The 26391-nt window shown below is 39.0% G+C and overlaps 2 protein-coding genes across 4 annotated transcripts in view; both read left to right on the forward strand.

Annotated features, from left to right (window-relative positions):
* Positions 1-1992: 1992 nt before the first annotated feature.
* The window catches only part of Zfand4 (zinc finger AN1-type containing 4), a 105452-nt gene continuing 81053 nt past the window's right edge, over positions 1993-26391 (forward strand). For 2 of the 3 annotated variants that reach the window (XM_046446756.2, XM_058580015.1), the window contains exons 1-2: positions 2344-2491; positions 23074-23374. In XM_046446756.2, coding sequence (XP_046302712.1) covers positions 23113-23374 — 262 coding nt within the window. In that variant the 5' untranslated portion in view covers positions 2344-2491; positions 23074-23112. Of the gene's footprint in view, positions 2104-2343; positions 2492-23073; positions 23375-26391 lie in introns of those variants that run through there. The other variant, XM_046446755.2, reaches the window with a different exon arrangement.
* Marchf8 (membrane associated ring-CH-type finger 8) overlaps positions 23240-26391 on the forward strand; it is a 238547-nt gene continuing 235395 nt past the window's right edge. Inside the window, exon 1 of the mRNA XM_058580018.1 lies at positions 23240-23374. The gene's annotated coding sequence lies outside the window, so the exon portion shown is untranslated. The remainder of the gene's footprint in view (positions 23375-26391) is intronic.

Below are 26391 nucleotides of genomic sequence, written 5' to 3' on the forward strand. Positions count from 1 at the left end.
TTCCTATAGCAGGCACTTTTCATGCTATTTTATTTAGTCTTCATGTACTACTGTGTTGAGAGCCACAGCCAAAGGGGCCCCAGCAAACTTCCAGCTGCCAGCAAACTTCCAGCTGCGGGCTGATGATTGGCTCACAGCGCCCGAGCAACATCTAGCTGATTGGCTCCTCGGCCCCAGCAACATCTAGCTGATTGGCTCCTCTGCGGTGATGCTCATTGGGCTGTTTCCCTGCCCTTTCAGACCACGGAGCTGCTCATTGGGGGACTTTTTTGGCTCCGCCCACATGACCCAGCCAATCGGCCTCAAGAGCAGGAGGATTGTGGGAGGTGGAGAGAAGCTTGTGTGGGAGAGAGAGGCTTGTGGAAAGCCGGTGGTGGCAGTTGAGGCTCTGAGGGTTTTTCCTGAGAGGCTATTTTGTTTGGCGTGTGTGGTTCTAAAAATAAAGTTAGTTTCTTTTGACAAGTGGCTCCTGATTGTGCCCAGCCAGACTGCGGCACTACTGGATCAGTAATGTCCTAATTTCATGGATAAAGACTAAAATCTGGGAGAAATGTGGAATAGTGGAACAAGATTGGATTTTAAATTTTATCTGAGATTCACATTTGGCTCTTGCACTTAGAGCTGTTTAATTGTGTTACCTTCCTTAGCTTTATACCAACTTTTCAGGATTATGATGAAGGAGACAATATGTAAAGACTCTTGTAACTATGTAGCACTTGCAAAATAGCACATGAGGATCAGAATGACTTGATCAGATGGAGCTTCCAGTATTGGAAACCAAGACTGAACTCATCTGCCTGACTCCAAAGCCTATGCTGTCAATTCTGTGAATTGGGGCTTAGGGTTGAGAAACACAATTCGTTACTTAAATTAAGTCTCTTATCACAGGCACTAGTACTTGGTTCTGTGTATGAAGATAATTTACCATCATGTCTGTCTGCAAGCAGTTTCATCCTACTCAGCATTAAGCAAGTGTAGAGCTTAAGGAACTAACCAATGGTAAGAAGAGGACAACAAATGAAGTCAAGGGCCTTACCATACACACCCTAGTGTATTATCGGTAGTTTGGTGGGTTGTGGAGATTGGTGGGTAGGGACTCAGTTTTAGAGAAGAAGACAATATGGAGACTGATTAGATGTTGGATTCATCCTAGGCTGGTTCCTGAGTCATAAACTGAGGATGAGTGAACCAGAGTGGGAGTAAGATTATTTAATTGTCAGTTGAAGAATCCACCTAGTGAAGTAGGTGAGTGAGGCTGCTAGTTTTGTAGGAACAGCCTATCCTATGTAGAGAATGAAGCAGTGTGGCCAATGTTGGGCTCGAAGGCTCACGTTGTCTTGAAGCCGGTTACTATTTACACCCCAGCTCAGCAGCTGGAAATGAAGAGGAAAAAAGGGTGGCTGGGATTTGGAACTCACACTGCCCACTTTTTCTGGTCTACAACCTTCCCAAGGTGGATGAGCTGTAAATGAACGAGAACTACAGAAAGATCTGCTTTCCCCCTTCAGCCAGACACGGTAATGTCCCCATTTTTCAGATGAGGCAATTGAGGCCAGGAATGTTAGGAAGCGGTGAGGTGAAAGGAAGATTTGTTTAACGTCCAGGACGCCCTAGGAGTGTCCCAGGCTCTGGAAAAGCCACCCACTGGACAGTGCATGCCCGGGACCCACCTATCGCCAGAGGGCCATGGGGGGGGGGGTCCCAGGGAAGGCGCTCCAAGGCCCCGCTCCATGCAGGCTGCAAGCCCGCCTCTCGCTGCGGACGGTGTGGCTAGTGGCCAGTTGCTGGCTTGAGCCCTAGTCAGGTGTTTACTGTTGTTAGTAATGAAGCTCAACATCCGGGTCTCTCCTAGCCGACAATCGTCGCCGAACGCCAAGCCTCAGGCGTCCGAGCAACCGCCGAGTTGGGCGGCAAGGCCCCACCCCCTTCCTCGCTGATTGGAGGGCTGCTTGAGCGCCGGCGAGCGATTGGCAGACGGTGTCACAAAGGGCGGGGCCGCGGTGGTCGCGGAGCGTTGCAGGTCTGCGACTGCTGCGGCTACGCTAGCGGAGCCTAAAGTCTTCGTCGACCTGCGTGCGAGCGAGCAAACGGACCAGACAGCCGGTGAGGGCGAGCGGGCGAGCGAGCGAGCGAGCGTGCTGGATGGGGAGGGCGCCCTGGGCCGCGGGCCGCTGAGCTGGGGCGCGCCGCAGCCGCCCTTCGCGGGGCTGGAGCAGCGCGCCAGGCAGCCGGGCCGCGCCCCTTCCGCAGCCCTAGCTCTGCTGCCCGACTCCAGCCGCCGCCGCTTCCCCGGGACCGGCGCGGGGGGCCGCCTTTGCGCAGGACACAGTCTCGCGGGTGGGTCCCTCCGCTGGCTGAAGCGGGCCTCCCAGCTGACCTGCCCCAAGCGGGTGCTGTTCTCCGAGTCGCTGTTCCCACGGGGAGCACGGCCACCGCCCTCCAGATTGAGGCCGGGGCATCTGGGTAGCATCGAGGAGCAAGGGCTGCGCAGGTGATTTGTGAGCGTGTAGCGCGTATGTTTATTGAAAGCTTGCATAGGCGCAAACACTGAAGTTATTTCCTAGGCCCATTGGCCAGTCGACTCCAGGCTGGAATTTAAGTTACAGATGTATGATAGGGTTGATGTAATTTTGTAGCTTGCATTTAAAACGTTACGGATGTTTTTTTCATATCAGTAAATACAGATCTGGGTCTGTAATTAATGTCCACATCACATCATGGATACCTTTAAGTTGGGAGGAAAGTTTAAAAAGTAACTGCTTTTAGGTGATAAGCCAGTGCCATTATTGCCTGTGTATCTTTAACTTCCCTTTCATGTTTGGATGTTGTTTTCAGAACTTTTTCAGAAAAGATGACATGTTTTGGAGAATTTATTTAGAAATTGCGTCGATGTCATTGCTCTTAATAGCTAGGTATGTTTTTCTAATTATTTGTAAAAATTCTGGAAACACCTCTTTCTCTACCTGCCTCCTTTCTTTTCTATTTTTAAAGCTCTTCTTGCATCATTTACCACCTTTGAGTCTTCATTGCACCCCTCCTTTTCCAACATAATGTGGCCCCCAATATGCTTAGCCACACATGACTGTATGGAGAAGTCCTCTGTGGACTCAGATTTTAGTACTGGCTAGGTCTTTGGCCCACTAATCTTTTCATTTGCTCTTCTAGTCTAATCTGGTTTAACCAGGTTACATGTTTTCACTGTGTTTCTTTTTGTTTATTTTCTTTATTTTTTTTAAAGTTTTTAAATTTTTTTATTATCTACACATGACATTACAATGATCTTGGCAATTCATACATTTGTATCATTGGGGTATAATTTCTCATTTTTCTAATTGTACAGATTGCAGAATCACACTGGTCATAGAGTCACCTATATACATACATCAATCATAATGTCTATTCTCTTCTGCTGCCCTTCTATCCCCCATACTCCTCCCCTCCTCTCCTATCATTTCTCTCTATTCAATTTTCACTGTTTCTTCTAATTAAACTTTAGTATGACTATTTTCTAGAGGAAGCATTTTCAATTGAGGTTACTATCCTTAGTTCTTTTTGTATATTACAAATAATTCCATTGACCGGGTCTAAACTTACCATGAAAGTTTCAGCATAATCAATGTTGTACTTTATTGCTATTTTTCTTCTCATCTACAGTTACTATGCATTCTCCTTCTGGATGAAGGACTTCCAGATTATTATTTTCAGGGTACTGCTATGCAAAAGCACTGTGCTGAAAGAAATGCTCCTTATATATCCTGTGTATCTAAATTCCCTGGATAGGCACTGCTCACCCATCCCTGTCTTTCTGTAATGTTCCTTTCAGCATACCTGACTTATGTTGCCAGAGCTGCTACTTTGTAGGCCGAGTGTTGTTGACCTTGAGTTAACAGACACTGATCATTCTGTAGTACACTCTAAGTATGTTTTTGTTTGTTTTGGTACTCGGGATTGAACCCAGGGGCACTTAATCACTGAGCCACATCCCCAGCCCTTTTTGTATTTTATTTTGAGACAGGATTTTGCTGGGTTGCTTAGGGCCTTACTGGGTTGCTGAGGCTGGCTTTGAAATTGTGATTCTCCTGCCTCAGCCTCCCAAGCCAACGGATTACAGTTTTGTGCCACCACACCCTGCTGATAAGTATGTTTTTAAGAACCAAAATCTCATTTTAAGGGAAAGAAAATGGATTAAGGTTCTAGAGCGCCATATAAAGTCATTTTTCCTGTAGACATTTTCTCTACCTTTTTCTTTTTTTTAATTGATGCATCATAGTTATACGTAATATTGGAGTTTGTTTTGACATAGTCATACACACATGGAATATAATTTCCTCCACTTCAGTCCTAGTCCCTAGTACTTTTCTCTTACTCTCCCTTTCTCCCTCTCCTGTTTCCTTCCTCTACTCTACTGGTCTTCTTCTATTTATGTTTTTTTGTTGTTGTTAACTAGTGTGTGTGTGTGTGTGTGTGTGTGTGTGTATTTATATACATATGTGTATATTTATATGTATATATATATGTATATATATATATACACACATATATATGTATGTGTGTGTGTGTATATATATATATATATATATATACACATACATATATATATATATATATGGCAGCAACAACTTTTCTTCCTGTGATGCCATTTCTTTAGGAGCATTAGCAATTTGCACAATGCAATGCAGGTTCCTTAGTAAACTAAATTAATTTCCTTTTAGTATTATGAAAGCTCACACTATAACAAAATACATATATATGCATGTCTGTCATGAGTTGGGTATATTTTGTTGGAGTTGGTCATCATTTCCATGGGAAACCATTGTCCCTTCAAACTTTTGGAGCATAATCAATCTTCCTCTCTTTAGGACAAAATAATGCTTTATGTATATCACAGTTTTTTTTAAGCATCAATTGAGGAAGTTTTTTCTTATTCTTTAATTCAACAAACTTTCAGTGAGTACCAATATGTGAAAAACACTGCTAGACGATGGAAAAGTAAATCAAATGTCTTTCCTCCCTTAAATAGCTTATAGTTTAGAAGGGCAAGAAAGCCATGTAAACAATAAAATTGTTATGTGTAATACATGATATAGGTAGTGGGGCAAAGGAGAATAGAACTGGGCATGGTGGCACTTGCCTGTAATCCCAGTGACTCAGGAGCCTGAGGCAGGAGGATCGATAGTTTGAGGACAGCCTCAGCAAAAATGAAGGCTCTGAGCAGTTTAGTGAGACCCTATGTCAAAAAACAAAGAAAAGGGTTGGGGATGTGGCACCTCAAGAGTTCAATCCCCAGTTCAAATAAATAACTAAATAAATAAATAAAAGGAAAACAAGACTAGATATAAAAGATTTTGTGGGGGCTGAGGGTTGTGGCTTAGTGGTAGAGCGTTTGCCTGGCATGGGTGAGGTACTGGGTTCGATTCTAAACACCACATATAAATTAATAAATAAATAAAGGTCCATCAACAACTAAAAAAAAATTAAAAAAAAGGTTTTGTGGGATAGGTTGTTAGAGCTAAATTTATTCATTTATTTTGGGTGGCATTGTGAATTAAACCCAGAGCCTCCTTGAGATGTATGGTGCTGGCAGCTGGAAGTTTGCTGGGGCCCCTTTGGCTGTGGCTCTCAACATCTCCCCCTCTCTGTTTAAACAACAAGCATGTGGCTTAGGGACAGTGCCTGTTAGGCAGTCCAATTCAACATATGGTCCTTACCCGTCATCGGATGAACTGACCTCTAGGCGTCAGCCTCCTGTCTTAGGTTGGTACCACTGCAATTGGATCATACCCGTCACTGACTACCGGTCCAGCATACAGCCATACTTGTGGATAGGCCTTTGCACCTGTGGGGGGGCCCCAGCAAACTTCCAGCTGCCAGCAGTATGGTCCTTGAGATATATCCACAGCCCCTGGAGCTGATTAGGTCCTTATCAGGTAGTTGTGTGTATGTAGACAGTGAACAGAGCAGAACAGGTGCAAAGATAGAAGCTGGTATGTTCCAAAGCTGGAGGTAGAAATGATTAGAGGATAAATTATCAAAGGGTTTTGGGTGAAATATGCAGATAAATAAAAAGGGGTTAGAAGGTGAGATCTTAAGAGCCTTTCTAGAAAGTCTGAATGTTTTCCGATGCCTATCTAACCCTCCCTGGGTACTAGGGATTAAATTGAGGAGCACTTTACCATGGAGCTACATCTCCAGCCATTTTTATTTATTTTTTTTATTTTGACACAGGGTCTGGTAATAGTGGCAAGATTGGCCTTGAACTTGAGATCCTCCTGCCTCAGTCTTCTGAGTAGTGGGGGATACAGATGCATGCCACCATATCCACCCTGAATGTTATTCTATAGAGTGGATGGTATCGTGAAACCTTGAGCTAAGAACTTCTTAACAAGATTAGTTCCATGGTTTCAAAAGATAACTGTACTCCTCACCATATTTTATTAGGGAAACAAATTCAAACAAGACACCCCTACATGACTGCTTAGGATGACCAAAATCCAGAACACTGACAGTGTAATACAAAATGCTGGTGAGGATGTGAAGCAACAGGAATTCCCATTCATTTCTGGTCGGAATGCCAAAATGGTATAGACACTTTGGAATACTATTTAGTGTCTTCTTAAAAAAACTAAACATACTCTTATCATACAATCCAGCAGTTGAACTTCTTGGGATTTGCCCAAATGAGTTGAAAACTTACATCCTTATGAAAACATGAATACAATGCCTATAGTAGCTTTTGTTTATAATTGCCAAAATTTGGAAATATCTAAGATACCTATCAGTCAGTGAATGGATAAATAAATCCAGACAATAGAATATTATTTAATATTAAAAATAAATAAGCCATCAAGTCATGAAATGATGTGGAAGAACCTTAAATGCATTTTACTAAGGGAAAGTAGTCAATCTGAAAAGGCTGAATATTGAATGATTTCAACTATATGATATTCTGGAAAAGATAAGCAGTGAATACATTTAAGAGATTAGGAGTTGGGGGAAAGGGGAGGGATCAATAGATAGAACATAGGATTTTGGGGGGCAGTGTAACTACTGTCATTGGGAATATATGTCTATATACATTTGTCCAAACCTACAGTTTATAAATCATCAACAGTGAACCCTAATGTAAACATGGATTTTGGGTGATAATGATATGTAGGTTCATCAGTTATAACAAATGTACGGTGCTGTCACAGGATGTAGCTAGGAGAGGAGGAGGGTGGTTGAGCTCTTATGTACTTTTTGCTCAATTTTACTGTGAACCTAAATCTTCCCTACAAAAAATAAAGTATTTAAAAGGAGAAAAATTTGTGTCTTTAACTTAGGTTCATTTCCCTCATTGGTAAGATTTTTATTCAGTGCATTCTAAAGTCAAGAATAAACATTCTAGAACTTTGACCTCTTCCCCTGCTTAAATAAAGATAATAGAGAGTATATATAGTAATTACTGAATAGTGTGATAAAATGACACCCTAATCCAATTTTCATAAACTTTATTTCCAAAAGTTTTTTTAAAACGATAATTGATGTATTTGAAGAATGAAACACAGGAATCAAGGGTAATAGCTAGGCTTTCAAAAAGGCTCAGTTGAGAGCTAATAAACTCTTGAAACTAAGTTCTAATCAGTGTGAATGAAGAGGGTAACAGTATACAGAAATATTAAGAAGTCATATTACCAAGAGCACTATACAGATTCAGTGCAATTCCGATCAAAATCCCAATGGCATTCCCCACAGAAATAGAAAAAGCAATTATGAAATTCATCTGGAAAAATAAGAGACCCAGAAAATCTAAAGCAATTCTAAGCAGGAAGAGTGAAACAGGTGGTATCCCTATACCAGACCTTAAACTATACTATGGAGCAATAATAACAAAATTTGGTACTGGCACCAAAACAGGCTGGTGGACCAATGGTACAGGATAGAGGACACAGAGACTAACCCACAAAACTACAACTACCTTATATTAGACAAAGGTGCTCAAAGCATGCACTGGAGAAAGGATAGCATCTTCAACAAATGGTGCTGGGAAAATCAGAAATCCATACGCAACAAAATGAAATTGAATCCCTATCTCTCACCAAACACAAAAGTTAACTCAAAATGGATCAAGGATCTAGGAATTAAACCGGAGACTCTGCGTCTAATAGAAGAAAAAGTAGGCCCTAATCTCCATCATGTGGGGTTAGGCCCCAATTTCCTTAATAAGACACCTATAGCACAATAATTAAAACCAGAATCAACAAATGGGATGAATTCAAACTAAAAAGTTTTTTCTCAGCAAGAGAAATAATATGTGAGGTGAATAGGAAGCCTACATCCTGGGAACAAATTTTTACCCTTCACACATCAGATAGAGCTCTAATCTCTAGGGTATACAAAGAACTCAAAAAGCTATACGCCAAAAAAGACAAAATAACCCAATCAACAAATGGGCCAAGGACCTGAACAGGCACTTCTCAGAAGAGGATGTACAATCAATTAACAAATATAAAAAAAATGCTCATCATCTCTAGCAATCAGAGAAACGCAAATTAAAACTAAGATACCATCTCACTCCAGTAAGAATGGCAGCCATGATGAAGAGAAACAACAAGTTCGGAAGAGGATGGGGGGGGAGGAAGGTACACTCATACACTGCTGGTGGGACTGCAAATTGGTGCAGCCAATTTGGAAAGCAGTATGGAGATTCCTTGGAAAGCTGGGAATGGAACCACCATTTGACCCAGCTATTCCCCTTCTCGGACTATACCCAAAGGACCTAAAAACAGCATACTACAGAGACACAGCCACATCAATGTTTATAGCAGCTCAATTCACAAAAGCTAGACTGTGGAGCCAACCTAGATGCCCTTCAATGGATAAATGGATTAAAAAAATGTGGCATATATATACAATGGAATATTACTCAGCACTAAAAAAATAATAAGATAATGGCATTTGCAGGGAAATTGGATGGCATTAGAGCAGATTATGCTAATTGAAGTTAGCCAATCCCAAAAAAACAAATGGTGAATGTCTTCTCTGATATAAGGGGGGTGACTCAAAATGGGGAAGAGAGGAAGAGCATGGGAAGAAGATTACCTCTACATAGGGAAGAGGGGTGGGAGGGAAAGGGAGGGAGAAATGGAATTGCATGGATGGTGGAAAGAGACCTTCACTGTTATACAAAATACATGTATATGAAGATGTGAGAAAAAAAAAATAGCGTTACCCTAGATTAAGTAGAGAGAAATGGAGGGAGGGGAGGGGGGAAGGGTTGGGGAGATAGGAAGGATAGTAGTATGAAACAGACATTATTTTTACTGTGTGTATATATGTGACTGCATGACCAGTGTGTTTCTGCAACCTGTATACTCAGAAAAATGAGAAATTATATCCCATCTGATTCAAATGTATGATATGTCAAGATCACTGTACTGTCATATGTAACAAATTAAAAAAACGAAGTCATACTGTCAAGATTGGTCACTTCCAGATATCACGGGGTTGGGGAAAGAATACGAAATAATTTCTAAATTTCTGGTTTGAGTGACTGATTGACTGGTGGTACTGTTTAACAAGGTGAGGACTGAAGAACAGACGGAAGGTTTGTAGGAAAGATAGTTAGTTTTGGATATATTGGATTTCAGGTATCTTTGTAGTGTCCAGAATTCAGATGCTTGTCATGGTTTTTTCTTAATTTTTTTTAATATTTATTTTTTAGTTGTAGTTGGACACAATACCTTTATTTTATTTATTTATTTTTATATGGTGCTGAGGATTGAACCCAGGGCCTCCCACACTCTAGGTGAGCGTCCTACTGCTGAGCCACAACCCCGGCCCCCAGCTTATCATGCTTTTTGAGTGAAGATTATTATTATCCAAACCACAATCTTTAGATAATTTTAAATATATTTCTATTAAAATTATAATGACTTCAGTGATGGATAATATCCCTTGGTAGAAAAAATTAATGTATGTATGACACATTTTTTTTTTATTTTTACAGTTCTATATAATGTTTACCTTGGCTTGCTTACTGATATCCTTCTACTCTGTAGTTTTACCCATTCTGAAATACATCCAGAAGTTTACTTGGGAACGTTTCCCAACTGATTCTATGAAGCAAATATTACCTTGATTATAAAATCAGAAAAAGACAAAACTACAAATTATTATCTCATGATTATAGACACAGAAATTCATAGTAAATTCTACCAAACCAAATCCAGCAACATATATGAAGGATTATGTGTACAAATACAATTAAGTCTGGGAATTCAAGGTTGATTCAACCTACAAAAATCAATGTAATATATCAAGTTATTAGTATAAAGTAATAACTCATTATTAAAACCATGATTATTTAAAAGGATACATGGAAAAAACATTTGACCCCTTCACGATTTGAAACAAAACCCCCAAATACTAAACAAGCAGGAATAGAAGGGAAACTCTTTAACCTGGGAAAGATTATCTACGAAAACCTCACAACAAACATCATATCTAGTGGCAAAACTTAATGCTTTCCTTCTACACTCAGGAATACAAAGATGTCTAGTCAAACCATTTCTAGTCAACCTTACACTGTAGGTTCAAAGGACTTACTATAACTAAGAAAAGGAAGTAAAGGGCATCTAGATTGGAAAAGAAGAAGTAACACTATATTTACATATAACATGATCTTGTGTGTTCAGCTTATATATAGAAAACATTAATGAATCCACTACAAAAATATTAGAACTAAAACAATTAAGCACAGTTGCAGTGTATAAGATTAGCATATTAAAAAGAATTTTATTACTGTACATTAGCAATGAACATCCTAAAAATAATTCTATTTATAATAGTATGATAATTATACTTATAAATAAACTAAAAAGAATATACAGGTTATACTCTAAAAAACAAAATACTTGAAACAAATTAAAGAAAACATAAAATGAAAGACATTGCATGTTCCTGGATTGGAAGACGGTGTTGTTAATATGGCAGTACTCTCCAAGAATATTGATATACAGACTCAGTGTAATTCCTATCAAAATCTCACCTGACGTTTTTGTAAAATAGGTGTATTCATCCTAAAATTCATATGGAAATTCAGGGATTTTAGAATAGTAGTCTGCAAAGAGAAGAACAGGTTGGAGGACTCACATTTCCTGATTTCAGAGCTTAAAGCTATACTGTATTACTTGCCGCAGTCTGGCTGGGCACAATCAGGAGCCACTTGTCAAAAGAAACTAACTTTATTTTTAGAACCACACACGCCAAACAAAACAGCCTCTCAGGAAAAACCCTCAGAGCCTCAACTGCCACCACCGGCTTTCCACAAGCCTCTCTCTCCCACACCAGCTTCTCTCCACCTCCCACAATCCTCCTGCTCTTGAGGCCGATTGGCTGGGTCATGTGGGCGGAGCCAAAAAAGTCCCCCAATGAGCAGCTCCATGGTCTGAAAGGGCAGGGAAACAGCCCAATGAGCATCACCGCAGAGGAGCCAATCAGCTAGATGTTGCTGGGGCCGCTGTGAGTCAATCATCAGCCGGCAGCTGGAAGTTTGCTGGCAGCTGGAAGTTTGCTGGGGCCCCTTTGGCTGTGGCTCTCAATATCTCCCCCTCTCTGTTTAAACAACAAGCATGTGGCTTAGGGACCGTGCCTGTTAGGCAGTCCAATTCAACATATGGTCCTTACCCGTCATCGGATGAACTGACCTCTAGGCGTCAGCCTCCTGTCTTAGGTTGGTACCACTGCAATTGGATCATACCCGTCACTGACTACCGGTCCAGCATACAGCCATACTTGTGGATAGGCCTTTGCACCTGTGGGGGGGTGAGGTTCTTTGCCTCACCTCTGTTGGCCCCCAAATTTTAGACCATCACTAGTAGAGGAGGATGCAAAATGCCATGACATTAAGCCAATTGAGGGCTCCTTTGAAAAATTGTACCACCGGTGACACCATCAGCAAAAATACTCCAGCACTACCACAATTCGCTGTACCAACAGATAGTTCACAATGCATACAGGTGAGCTCACATTGTGTCCAGGCAAGTTCTGCAAGCAGTTCAGTGATGGCTATTGTAGAAGCTGTAGATTGGTTTTATCTTTGACTTCACCAGCACGGGGATGAAGATAGGAATTCTGGCAATAATGGCTAAAGAAAAAATTATGTAACATTACAGAAGGCACTAAAAGAAAACAATTTTCTTAACAATTTACATTGTCTTCACCGGCACTGGGATGAAGATAGGAATTCTGGCAATAATGGCTAAAGAAAAAATTATGTAACATTACAGAAGGCACTAAAAGAAAACAATTTTCTTAACAATTTACATTGTCTTCACCGGCACTGGGATGAAGATAGGAATTCTGGCAATAATGGCTAAAGAAAAAATTATGTAACACTACAGAAGGCACTAAAAGAAAACAATTTTCTTAACAATTTACATTATCTTTAAGAGAATTATTAAATATAATGAAAAGGAAAGGTGAAAGTAAACAAACAGATCTGATAACCTTCTTTTTTGTTTACATATTAAAACAATCTTCAACAGTTGTTTACCCAATTTAAATTAAACCATATAAATCACGTGAAAAAAAAATATTTGGATCCATTTTATCATGAGCGCTCATCATATATGATATATGGACATACGTACATTCAAACATATAACACAAAACACAAGTGTGCACACATAATATAATACATACAACACATAACATTATAGTAAAGGCCTTATAACTTTTTACAGGTGAAATCTCCATTGCAATGTTTAAAAACTCTATAGTCAAAAAATAGAACTGATCAGCAAAACATTAACCTAGGTCTGTATGAGCTCAAAAAACAAAATAGAACTTCATGATATGGCAAAGGGCAATAATAAAATAGATATTGAAAAAAGCATCCTGGTTCTGTTGCAGATGTAAGAATAGCCAAACTGGAGTTTTGGATATCAGTTGTTATGGATTTGAGCCAAATCATCTTCTTTTTGGTCTGTAGAAATCGCTTTAGTTAATCTTTCTGGAATCCAAATCGGCTGCTGTTCTCCCTGTGGAAACACATAAACAGACCCCCGACTCCAGACAATCACTGGGTCAGGATCTTGGTTAATCTCTCTGGAATCCAAATCGGCTGCTGTTCTCCCTGTGGAAACACACAAACAGACCCCCGACTCCAGACAATTACTGGGTCAGGACCTTTCCATTGTCCTGTTAGAATATCCTTCCAAAGTACCTTGGGCTTATGTACATTTTTTGGACACATATGCCTTTCCGCAGCACTAAGTCCTGATGAATCCAAATTTAAAAAGTTTAGAGTAAAAAGGGTTATTTTAAGTTTATCTTTGGGGAATATATACCCCTTCCCAATTCCTTCTTTTTGCTTTAATAAGTACATTTTAATAGTTTGATGAGCTCTTTCAACTATGCCTTGTCCCTGTGGATTGTATGGGATTCCTGTTATGTGAGTAATGCCAAATGTTGAGCAAAATTGTTTAAAAGAGGTAGAAGTATAACCAGGGGCATTATCTGTTTTTAACTGTTTTGGAACACCCACAGTGGCAAAATTTTGTAAGCAATGAGCTATAACATCTTTAGTTTTTTCTCCGGCATGAAGGGAGCCCATCAAAAATCCAGAAGAAGTATCGACTGTAACATGCAAATATTTTAATTTTCCAAATTCTGGCAAGTGTGTGATGTCCATCTGCCAAATATGGTTAGGTATCAATCCTCTAGGATTGACTCCAAGATTAACTTGTGGTAAAAAGGTCACACAATTTTGACATTGTTTTATTATTTGTCTAGCTTGATCCTTAGTTATTTTAAAACGCTTTTGTAAAGTATTAGCATTGACATGGAACTTTTTATGAAAATTTATAGCTTCTTCTAGTGTAGAGAAAATATGTATGTCATGTGTAGTTTTATCTGCTAACTCATTGCCCAAACTAAGGGCTCCAGGCAATCCTGTATGTGCCCTGATATGTCCTATAAAGAATGGATCTTTTCTGTCCCAGATTAGACTTTGTATAGTGGAAAGCAAAGAGAAAACAGTAGAAGAAGGGGAAATCCTACCAGCATCTTCAAGAGATACTATAGCATTAACTACATACTGACTATCAGAAAATAAATTAAATACAGAATCTTTAAACATCACAAAAGCTTGTAAAACTGCATTAAGCTCTACCTTTTGAGCTGATTGTTTGGGTACTAAAAATGTAAAAGTTTGATCAGGGGTAACTACTGCTGCTGTACCATTATTTGACCCATCAGTGAATATATTTGGAGCATTCATGACAGGTGTTTTTCTTGTCATTTTTGGAAAAATTACAGGATGCAATGACCAAAAAGACAATAAAGGATTAAATGGTAAGTGGTTATCAAATGAAACATTAGATTTGCACATGATTATTGCCCAAGTATTTAACTCATTAGCTAACTCATCAATTTGATCCATAGTATATGGAGTAATAATTTTATTGGGAGAAATTCCAAACACTCCCTTTGCTGCTTTTATTCCTTTGAGTATTAATTGTCCTACAGCCTCAAGATACCTAGTAAGAATAGTGTTAGGAGAATAAGATAAATGTATCCATAATAATGGACCTTCTTGCCAAAATACTCCTGTAGGAATATTTTTTGTTGGTAGTACAATAAATAATAAAGGCAAACTTATATCAATTCTATCCAAATGCATATTTTCCATATATGTTTCAATGATTTTTAATGCCTTTCTTGCTTCAGGCGTTAACATTTGGGGTGAATTTGGATCTGATGGACCTTTTAGGATATCAAATAAAGGTCCCAACTCTCCTGTTGGTATACCTAAATAAGGCCTTATCCAATTTATGTCTCCTAATAACTTTTGAAAGTCATTAAGTGATTTGAGTTGATCTACTCGTATTTGAATTTTTGGTGGACGGACCATGGTTGAGGATAATAGAACTCCTAAATAATTAATTGGAAAATTTAATTGTACTTTATCTATTGCTATCTCTAGATTATAATTTTTTAATAAGTTTGTAAGTGTGGCATAACATTCTAGCAATGTGTTTTTATCTTTGTGTGCTAATAATACATCATCCATATAGTGAAATATTTGTAGTTCAGGATTTTGATTTCTAAGTGGCTGGATTACTTTGTTAACATAAATTTGACACATAGTTGGGCTGTTAGCCATCCCTTGAGGGAGTACTTTCCATTCATATCTCTGATCAGGACCTTCATGATTCAGTGCAGGGATAGTAAATGCAAAACGTGGACTATCCTCAGGATGAATTGGAATTGAAAAAAAACAATCTTTAATATCTATAACTAAAACATACCAGGTTTTTGGCAAAGCAGACAACTGAGGAATCCCTGATTGAGCAGGTCCCATAATAACCATCTCATTATTAATGGCTCTTAAAGCTTGCAATAATCTCCATTTACCAGATTTCTTTTTGATGACAAAAATGGGAGTATTATGGGGAGATACAGAAGGTTGTATATGTCCTTCTGCTAATTGTTGTTTGACCAGGTCATGGGCTGCTTGTATCTTTTCTTTAGTCAGGGGCCACTGAGGAACCCATACTGGTCTTTCTGATTTCCAAGTAATTTTTATTGTCTCAGTGGCCCTTTCTGAAAATCCAACCCATGTCTGTCTGTTCCTTGATCTGTTTGTATTGGTGCTGCTATACCTTGTTCTTGTTTTTCTAATCTTTTTCCTTTCCTAAAACCTTGTCTAGTCATAATAGTGGGTGCATTTTGGTTGATGTTATTTGTTAATGTCAAACCTAATTGATCTAGGACATCTCGTCCCCATAAATTTATAGGAAGATGATCCAATACATATGGCTGTATAGTTCCTTCACATCCTTCAGGATCCTTCCAATCAAATACCATTGCACTTCTATGGGGATTAGTTGCCACTCCTAGGCCTCGAAGCATTTGAGTGGCTTGTTGTAATGGCCAATGTTTTGGCCATTCTTGACGAGAGATGATGCTAAGGTCTGCACCTGTATCCAGTAGCCCATTAAATTCATGTCCTTGAATATTTAGTTTTAGCATGGGGCGAGAATCTAAATTTAAAGAAAGCATAGCCCAATCTACACCTGTGGAGCCTAATCCCTTGGAACCTCTTTCTACAGTACGACTGGAAAATTTATCATGTAGGCTGGGTATTATTAGTAACTGTGCTATTCTATCTCCTGGTGAAATTACTGATATACCCTTTGGAGAACTGGCTATAATTTTTATTTCACCTTCATAATCGGGATCAATTACCCCAGGACTTATCATAAGTCCTTTTAGAGTAGAAGAGCTGCGTCCCAATAATAAGCCTACTGTTCCTTTGGGAAGAGGTCCTTTCACCCCTGTGGGAATGATTTGAACTCCCATCTCTGGAGTTAGTACTGCTCTGGCGGAGGCGCAGATGTCCAACCCTGCGCTCCCTCTGGTTTGTCTGATGAGGGATCTGATGGACAATGTGTCCTGGGCACTACCCTGATGGGGTTGCTGGGTTCCTCCAGTGCTCCGTATATTTGTGGTTTGGGGCCCCGGAGCATTGGGCCCCCCTGTCCATTTTTTGGCAATGGAGCCCGATGCCTTTCTGCACAATATCGTGGATAAACACCTGGTCCTTGTTCGTTTTTTGATAATGGAGTACCCTCTATGGTGGTTTGAGAACGGCATTCATTAGCCCAATGTCTCCCTCTACGGCATCGTGGGCAAATACCTGGTATTCTACTCCTTTGATACCTAGTTTTGTTAAACCCTCCTCCAATGGGGCAATTCCTTTTAAAATGTCCTGTTTGTTCACAATTGTAGCATGTTCTTGGCCTGGCATCTAAAGCCTGTTTTACTGCAGCTGCCACAATTTGCCCTTGTTCATTAATGTCTCTGGCATCTAAAGCCTGTTTTACTGCAGCTGCCACGACTTGCTCTTGTTCATTAATGTCTCTACATAATTTAATATATGTGTTTAAATCTTCATGTTTCCATGGTCTAATGATATCTCTGCACCAACGATTCGCTTGCTCATAAGCCAGGTGTTTTAGTAATGGCATTGCTTGTTCTGTATTCCCAAAAACTCTGGTAGCTGTTTGAATAAGCCTATCTACAAATTCAGCATAAGGTTCATTAGCTCCTTGTATTACCTTAGATAATTGACCTTGTAAACCTCCATGTCCTTGTAAAGTCTTCCATGCCTTAATTGCATCTGCAGCAATTTGTGCGTATACGCCAGGATCATATGCAATTTGTTGCTGCTGATCCTCATAAGGTCCCTTTCCTAACAACATATCTAGATTTCTCTGAGGATAACCAGCTGCTGCATTTCGCCTAGCCGTCTCCTTGCAAAATTCCTCATTGGCAACCTTCCATAACAGGTATTGTCCTCCATTTAGCACAGCTTTACACATATTAGCCCAATCTGCTGGCGTCATGTTCAAGTTGTTAATGGATTCGACCATGCTTACAGTGAAGGGTGCTTGAGGACCATAGGTTGTTACAGCCTCTTTTAGCTGCTTCACTGTTTTGAAATTTAAAACTTGGTAAAATCGCTGCCCTCCTGCCTCAAATACAGGGCATGTTAATATTTGAGATCTTGTCTCAGGATCCCAACTATCAACTGCGGGGGTTGGGGGCCTCCCAGCATATGGAGGTGGCGCTGTTGGTTGGACACTTACGCCCTCTGGTGATAGAAAGGTGTTAGTAGCAGTCTCCTGTAGAGGTGGTGCTGTTGGTTGGACACTTACACCCTCTGGTGATAGAAAGGTGTTAGTAGCAGTCTCCTGTTGTAAATTTCCCCCTGATGGCTTTTTCTGTTTTACACTTTCTTTCTCTGTCTGACTAGCTTGAGAGGCCTTCTCTTTTACTTGAATCTTTTCCTCTGTCTGACTAACTTGAGAGACCTTCTCTTTTACTTGAATCATTATGTCTTCTCCTTCCTCTACCATTGTCTGAACTGAAGGCTTTGGACTAAGAAACAAGATACGAACGTCCACAATGGCAATGTGCCAACTGGCAGAGTCCCTGGGCTTTTCTTTTCTATTCTTTTTAAATCTTCACCATGATGGTTCCATTGTGATATATTTAACAACTCCTCCTTAAAAAGCCATGGGCTACATTTTTGTATTGTATCAACATATGCCCTGACTGCTCTTGATTTTACTGGGATGCCTCCTTCCTCTAACAATTTACTTAACACTCTTTCAGTTTGTTTTTTACTAATTTCTGATCCCATATTTCTACTATAATACAACCCAACAAGATGACGCCAAACAAAACCGAGACAGAATGAAATAAAAAGGGAACAACAAAAAGTCATTATAGCCTTTCTATCCTCCTGACATGGGCATCCGTCCTTTCTCCCTATCTGTTCCTCAGACGTAAATAGTTTTTCCTCAGATGTGAGCGGTTTTTCTTCCGTCTCACTCATCTCCAGGGACAGGCAACTTAAAACAAAAGTGAAGCAAAATAAAAGAGGAATCTTAAAATGGCTACCCATCCTCTCGCCCTGCCCTCAGGGGCGAGCAGTTTCACTTACCCTCAGTCGCTCCCCGTGCGAGCCACCAAATGCCGCAGTCTGGCTGGGCACAATCAGGAGCCACTTGTCAAAAGAAACTAACTTTATTTTTAGAACCACACACGCCAAACAAAACAGCCTCTCAGGAAAAACCCTCAGAGCCTCAACTGCCACCACCGGCTTTCCACAAGCCTCTCTCTCCCACACCAGCTTCTCTCCACCTCCCACAATCCTCCTGCTCTTGAGGCCGATTGGCTGGGTCATGTGGGCGGAGCCAAAAAAGTCCCCCAATGAGCAGCTCCGTGGTCTGAAAGGGCAGGGAAACAGCCCAATGAGCATCACCGCAGAGGAGCCAATCAGCTAGATGTTGCTGGGGCCGCTGTGAGTCAATCATCAGCCGGCAGCTGGAAGTTTGCTGGCAGCTGGAAGTTTGCTGGGGCCCCTTTGGCTGTGGCTCTCAATATTACTGAAAAAAGTATAGATGTATTGACCAATGAAATAGAATTAAAAGTCTGAAATTAAACACATTCCTCAGTTGATTTTCTACAGGGATTAATGACAATGGGGATAGGACAGCCATTCCAATAAATGATATTGAAACAACTGGTTAAACACATGCAAAAGGATAAAGTTGGACTCCTGCCTCACACCATATACAAAAATAAATTCAGAGTGACCACTAACTGTAAATTAAAAGGTAAAGCTATACATTTTTTTTTATTTTTATTGTTGGTTCTTGATATATCATATTTCACACTTTGATTCAAGTGGGTTATGAACTCCCATTTTTACCCCGTATACAGATTGCAGAATCACATCAGTTACACATCCATTGATTTACATATTGCCATACTAGTTTCTGTTGTATTCTGCTGCCTTTCCTATCCTCTACTATCCCCCCTCCCCTCCCCTCCCCTCCCCTCTTCTCTCTCTGCCCCCTCTACTGTCATTCATTTCTCCCCCTTGTATTATTTTCCCCTCACTTCCTCTTGTATGTAATTTTGTATAACCCTGAGGGTCTCCTTCCATTTCCATGCAATTTCCCTTCTCTCTCCCTTTCCCTCCCACCTCTCATCCCTGTTTAATGTTAATCTTCTTCTCATGCTCTTCGTCCCTACTCTGTTCTTAGTTACTCTCCTTATATCAAAGAAGACATTTGGCATTTGTTTTTTAGGGATTGGCTAGCTTCACTTAGCATAATCTGCTCTAATGCCATCCGTTTCCCTGCAAATTCTATGATTTTGTCATTTTTTTAATGCAGAGTAATACTCCATTGTGTATAAATGCCACATTTTTTTTTATCCATTCTTCTATTGAAGGGCATCTAGGTTGGTTCCACAGTCTTGCTATTGTGAATTGTGCTGCTATGAACATCAATTTAGCAGTGTCCCTGTAGCATGCTCTTTTTAGGTCTTTAGGGAATAGACCAAGAAGGGGAATAGCTGGGTCAAATGGTGGTTCCATTCCCAGCTTTCCAAGAAATCTCCATACTGCTTTCCAAATTGGCTGCACCAATTTGCAGTCCCACCAGCAATGTACAAGTGTACCCTTTTCCCCACATCCTCGCCAGCACTTGTTGTTGTTTGACTTCATAATGGCTGCCAATCTTACTGGAGTGAGATGGTATCTTAGGGTGGTTTTGATTTGCATTTCTCTGACTGCTAGAGATGGTGAGCATTTTTTCATGTACTTGTTGATTGATTGTATGTCCTCCTCTGAGAAGTGTCTGTTCAGGTCCTTGGCCCATTTGTTGATTGGGTTATTTGTTATCTTATTGTCTAATTTTTTGAGTTCTTTGTATACTCTGGATATTAGGGCTCTATCTGAAGTGTGAGGAGTAAAGATTTGTTCCCAGGATGTAGGCTCCCTATTTACCTCTCTTATTGTTTCTTTTGCTGAGAAAAAACTTTTTAGTTTGAGTAAGTCCCATTTGTTGATTCTAGTTATTAACTCTTGTGCTATGGGTGTCCTATTGAGGAATTTGGAGCCCGACCCCACAGTATGTAGATCGTAGCCAACTTTTTCTTCTATCAGACAGCATGTCTCTGATTTGATATCAAGCTCCTTAATCCATTTTGAGTTAACTTTTGTGCATGGCGAGAGAAAGGGATTCAGTTTCATTTTGTTGCATATGGATTTCCAGTTTTCCCAGCACCATTTGTTGAAGATGTAAAGCTATACATTTTTTAGGAAAGGATATATGAGTGAATCTGTTACCTTGGGCAAGGCTAAAGTTTTAAAAATATGACAACAAAAGAAAAAATAGCCAAATTTGACTTGATCAAAATTGACAACTTCTGAATTTGTGATGATAACATCAAGAATGTAAAAGACAACTCACAAAATGAGAGAAAATATTTGCTAATCTTATATAGGGTAAGGGGCTTATATATAGGTTATTTAAACTTACATCTCAATGATAAAAAAAATTAAAGAATGGGTAAAGGATCCAAATAGACATTTCTCTGTAGAAGATATACCAATGGACAATAATCACATAAAAATATTCAAAATTATTAGTCATTAGAGAAATGCACATCACAACCACAACATACTACTGCACATCCACAGGATTGCTTTAATCAAAAAGACCAGAAGTATTGACAAGAATGTGGAGAATTTGGCACCCTCATTCATTGTTGGTGAGACTGTAAAATGGTTCAGACCACTTTGGAAAACAGTTCTATAAATTGCAAAACAGAGTTACTACAAAACTCAGCAAACTTACTCCTAGATACACACACACACACACACATATGAGAAAGGAAAATATATGTCTACACAAAAACTTGTAATTAATAATAGGCAAAGATTGGAAACAACCCAAATGTCCATCAACTAATGACTGGAAAAATATGATGTGTATCCACATAAGGGAATATTGTGTACCCTAGAACATAAATGGACTTTGAAAACATGCCAAGTAAACATGTCACAAAAGACTTTATATTGTATAATTCTGCTTATGTAAACTATCCAGAATGGGCTAATTATGGGGAGAAAAAAGTAGATTAGTAGTTGAGAGGCAAAATGGGGAAATTTAGGAGATATGGCTATAGGTTATGAGGTTCCTTTTCAGGGTGATGAAAATGCTCTAAAAGTGATTGTGAGGAATTGGGGGTGTAGCTCAGTGGTAGACATGTGCAAGGCTCTGGTTTCAATCCCTAATCCCTACCCACCAACACATACACAAAAGTGGTTGTGGTGACCGTTGCACAACTCTGAATATGCTAAAAATCAATGAATTTTACATTTTAATTGAAAAATTTTGTAATCTATAAATTATATATCAATAAAGCCATTTTACAAAAGTTTTCCCTACCCATGCAGGAAGATGTGTATTATTCTTACAGTTTAAGTTTGAGGGCCTCCCCTTTTCCCAAGAGTTTATTGATTAACATCATTTTATCAATTTGATTATTCCTATGTTCCTAATTCCACACTTGTAATTTTTTGGAGGGTGTTATTAAATCCAGGTGCACTTTAGCAATGAGATACATCCTCAGTCCTAAGTTGCTAAGGTTCTTATTAAGTTGCTGAGACTGACCTCAAATTTCAGATCCTCCTTCAACGTCCAGATTGCTGTATTACAGGCCTGTGCCACTGTGCCTGGCCCATACTTGTGATTTCTCTTATTACTTCTGCTTGGTGTCTTTATCTCTTCTACTTATTAGCCATTGTATGTTTTAAGTAAAGATTATCTAGGGGAACTGGGGTTGTGGCTCAGAGGAAGAATGCTCACCTAGCATGCGTGAGGCACTGGGTTCGATTCTCAGGACTGCATAAAAGTAAATAAGTGAAATAAAAGTATTGTGTCCACCTACAACTAAAAAATAAATGTTAAAAAAAGATTATCTAATATCTCTTACCAATACTAACCACCTTTTAATATTATAATGATAGCTAGTCCCTGGAAATCCAAATGCTCATTGGTTATTTAGTGGGTCCTGTTTTTAAACAACCTATTAAGATTCTTGTGGTTCCTTTTATCTGGTTTGATTCAAATATGCAATGGCTGCAAAATTATTCTTGATAGATTTTGATGACATAATTTACATATTTTTTGGAAAATGATATGCATGTATTTTTCAAAGTCTTATAAAGTTATGTTGACACTTTGAGTTTAAATGTTAATATTAAAATGATTGTTTGCCATATACAATATGTTAGGAATTGTTTCAAGCTTTAGTACATTAGAGTATCAAAAGCATACCTATTCTGCCTGACATGGTGGCATAAGCCTATAATCCTAGCAACTCTGGAGACTAAGTCAGGAGGATCACAAGTTTAAGTCCAGCCTAGGCAAGTTAGTGAGGTTCTGCCTCAAAATAAAAAAATAAAAAAGAAGTAAGGATATTATCAGTGCCCCAGGGTTCAATCCATAGTGAGACAGACATATAAATGTGCACAGACATATACACACACAGAGACAAAAAAAATCTATCTATATCTACATGTGCCTATTCTTAATAATGTTATAGTTTATTTTGAAGAGTGGTTTCAGAGACAAGTGTGAAAAATTCAGGATTAGTCATAAAATTATTAAGAAAATTTTTAGGGGAATGAAACTTGTTTAAAAAATTATTCTTTCTTTTTAGGTACAAAACTCAAAACATGAACAACAGTACATATTACCAATGTTCAAAGTTGATTTGGCTAGAACTGCGATACAGTTGGCTACGACTTATTCCAGAGGAATTATAAAAGTCAAAGTGATGGACAACAGAAAAGAGCCTCCATTCTTCAATGAAGATAACGTGGGACCATATTACTATAAACTTTCTTTCTGTGATACCATGGAACTCTTCATTGAAACATTGACTGGAACTTGTTTTGAGCTGAGAGTTTCACCCTTTGAAGCTGTTATTTCTGTGAAAGCAAAAATTCAAAGATTGGAAGGTACTAGTCTTTCTATATTTTTAGGTTGTAAGGATTAAATTTGCTTATCAGAAAAGTATAAAAAGTTTTAAAGTTTTTTTAATGGAGAAAATTTCAAGCATATGTTAGAATTGATAATGAATCCCAGTGAATCCTCACTTTTCTTCAATTTCCAATTCATGAACCTATCTCCTTTCCATTCCTGTTTTCTTTCCATCTTGTTCCTTTCCACCAAATTCCTTTGAAGCAGATCTCTAGCATTGTGTTAATGGTGCAAAATCATATTTGAAAATAATTTTTAGCACATGCAAATTTTGACATGCAAATTTTGTCATAACCATATTATTTAATTTTAATGGGAAATAATAATTGTGTTCCCTTTTAGTGACTTGCTTATTACTTACCTTTTTTGCAGGGATGGGGGTGCTACTGGGGATTGAACTCAGGGGCATTTGGTCACTGAACCACATCCCCAGCCCTATTTTGTATTTTTATTTAGAAACAGGGTCTCACTAAGTTACTTAGTACCTTACTTTTGCTGAGGCTGGCTTGGAACTCGTGATCCTCCTGCCTCAGCCTTCTGAGCTACTGGGATTACAGGCATGCGCCACTGCCCAGCTTACTCACGATTTTATACTGCTTTGTTAAATCCTTCTACCCTCTAATATGGAGATTTTCTGAGAAAAGCTTTAAGTTTTCAATTACATATAGTTTGAAGTTCCTTTAGTATAGCAGGGATATTGGATAAGGTATAATATCTCTTTTTTGTGATTTATCTATGAAAATTATTTTGTGTTAAAATTAGTTTTTTTATTTGTACTTTGCATATTCTGAAATAAGTTATAACAAAATTTATAGTTGTTAAAATCTAGATTTGACTGGGAATTAAATTGTTCCATATAACACTAAGTGGATCTTTGTCAGTGGAGCTAGTTGGATCTTGCTTATAATACAAAGGTCATAATTAGGGTCCCCCTTTGACCAGTTGAAATTCAGAATTATAGAAGGATCAGCAAGAAAGAAAATTTTCATTTTTGTGGGATCAAGGATCCTGGTTTCTGAACTTCTGAGTATTTGCTACTACTCTAGCCCTGAGGGAGTTCTTCGTAGTAGTGATTGAGTCTAGTAACCATATCCGTGCATCTAGTAATGGCGCGTGTAGATTTTGTACTACCAAATGATTTGGTGAGATCCAGAGTCAGAATAGTTTATTTAGACTTTGTTCGGCTTCATTCATATATATGTATGTGTGTGTGTGTGTGTGTGTGTGTGTATGTATGCATATATATATATATATAAGCAAATATATATTCATATATATATATATATATGTATATATATATATGCATACACACAGTGATATCTTTTTCAATGCAAGAATATAAAAGCCCTTTTTTAATCCAAATATCCTTAATTTTTTTTAACCTTATTCACACATTTTAAGCCGTCTTTGTGTGGCAAAGCACTTTAGAGGGCATCCTGTTTCAGTCTTTTAGTGTTGGAAGAGTGTACTTGGGTTTAGAGACATTTAGGAATTCATTTAAGAGAAGAATTTAATTATTGTCAGAATCAGAACAAATAATATAGACGTTTTGTCTTCCGTAGGAGATATTGCTGGGGTAAAAGCAGTGGCTTATAGCTATTAGACAATTGAATCCCATTTTAAACATTATAAAACAAATGCAGTGATTGGAAAATTAAGGTAATATGTAAAATATCTACTGTCTTAGTCTCCTGGGGCTGACATAACAAAATACTGTAGATTGGGTGACTTAAAACAGCAGAAGTTATTTTCTGTCAGTCTAGGTATCAGCATGCTTGGATTCTGTTGAGGGCCGTTATCTTAATCTGTTTTCTGTTGCTAATAACAGCACTACAGGTTGGTTAAGTTATAAAGAAAAGATGGCTTATTTTGGCTCACAGGTCTGGCCAAAGATTGAGAGGCAGAGTCCCTAGATAGGCTCAGGGCATCACATGGCAAGAGGCAGGATAGCATCTAAGTTTGTGTCTGGTCTCTTTCCCTCTTCTTATAAAACCACTAGTATTCAATCATGATGATTTTATCTAATCCTAATCATCCCAGAGGCCCCACCTCTATACACCAGTCAGTTTGAATTTCTGCCCTCTTAATCTCTTAGATAGGAATAAAATTTTTGTTTCACAGGGGACAGACCATATTCAAATCATAACAGCCTCTTCCTATCTTGCAGACTTCTCATGCATTATTACTGTGACTTCAAGTGATGTGCACGTAGGCATGCGCACATCACACACACACACACACATATACACACAGACACATGCATACAGAGAATAAACAAGTTCTTTGGTATCTCTTGTAAGGACACTAAGCCATCAGGAGGTAACCATCATCATTACCCTGTATAATCCTGATTAATTCCCAAAGGCATTATCTCCAAGTAGCATCATCATAGTAAGGGCCAGGGCTTCAGTGTATTAATGGCAGGCAACAGAATTCAGTGCATAGCACCTGCCACTAGTGAAGTAGAGGTAGATCTTAAATCCCTCCTCCTATGCCCATTTCCCATTCTCACCCCCCTTATCCCTTTCTTTCCTGCTCTTGTCCAGAATTTCTCATAGCATCTTTTAGCCCAGAGGTACTGACAGTCATTTTGTTCTTCAGGAAGCTTCAAGAAGGTAGCCTTTGTGATAAATAAATTCTAATCCTTTCCTGGGTGAGCTTTATACTTTCACTCTGAAAGTCATTTGGGGACAATGTGGTAAGATTCTTCAGATTGTAGATATAAAATAGAGAGGACAAAGGTGACACTAGTCAGATTAATCCTGCAGGGAAAACAGATCTTTTCCTTTTGGACAGTCTCTGGTGAATTCAGAACTAGAGCCTAGAGAAAGACAGGAAGGAGGATGGAAGGAATTTGTGGAGAAAAGGTTGCAAGAGAGCACTGGATTAGGAATAATTAAACTGTAGCAAAGTAGGGTTGGTTCTTGCAAGGGGATTTTAGCTGGGCCTTGAAGGAACAGAAGTGCCTGGTTTCACATTACTAGCCGAATTACTT

Source organism: Marmota monax, unplaced genomic scaffold (genome assembly GCF_021218885.2).
Source record: "Marmota monax isolate L192 unplaced genomic scaffold, Marmota_monax_Labrador192_F-V1.1 WCK01_AAM20220418_F8-fsc00207, whole genome shotgun sequence".
Taxonomy (NCBI): Eukaryota; Metazoa; Chordata; class Mammalia; order Rodentia; family Sciuridae; genus Marmota; species Marmota monax.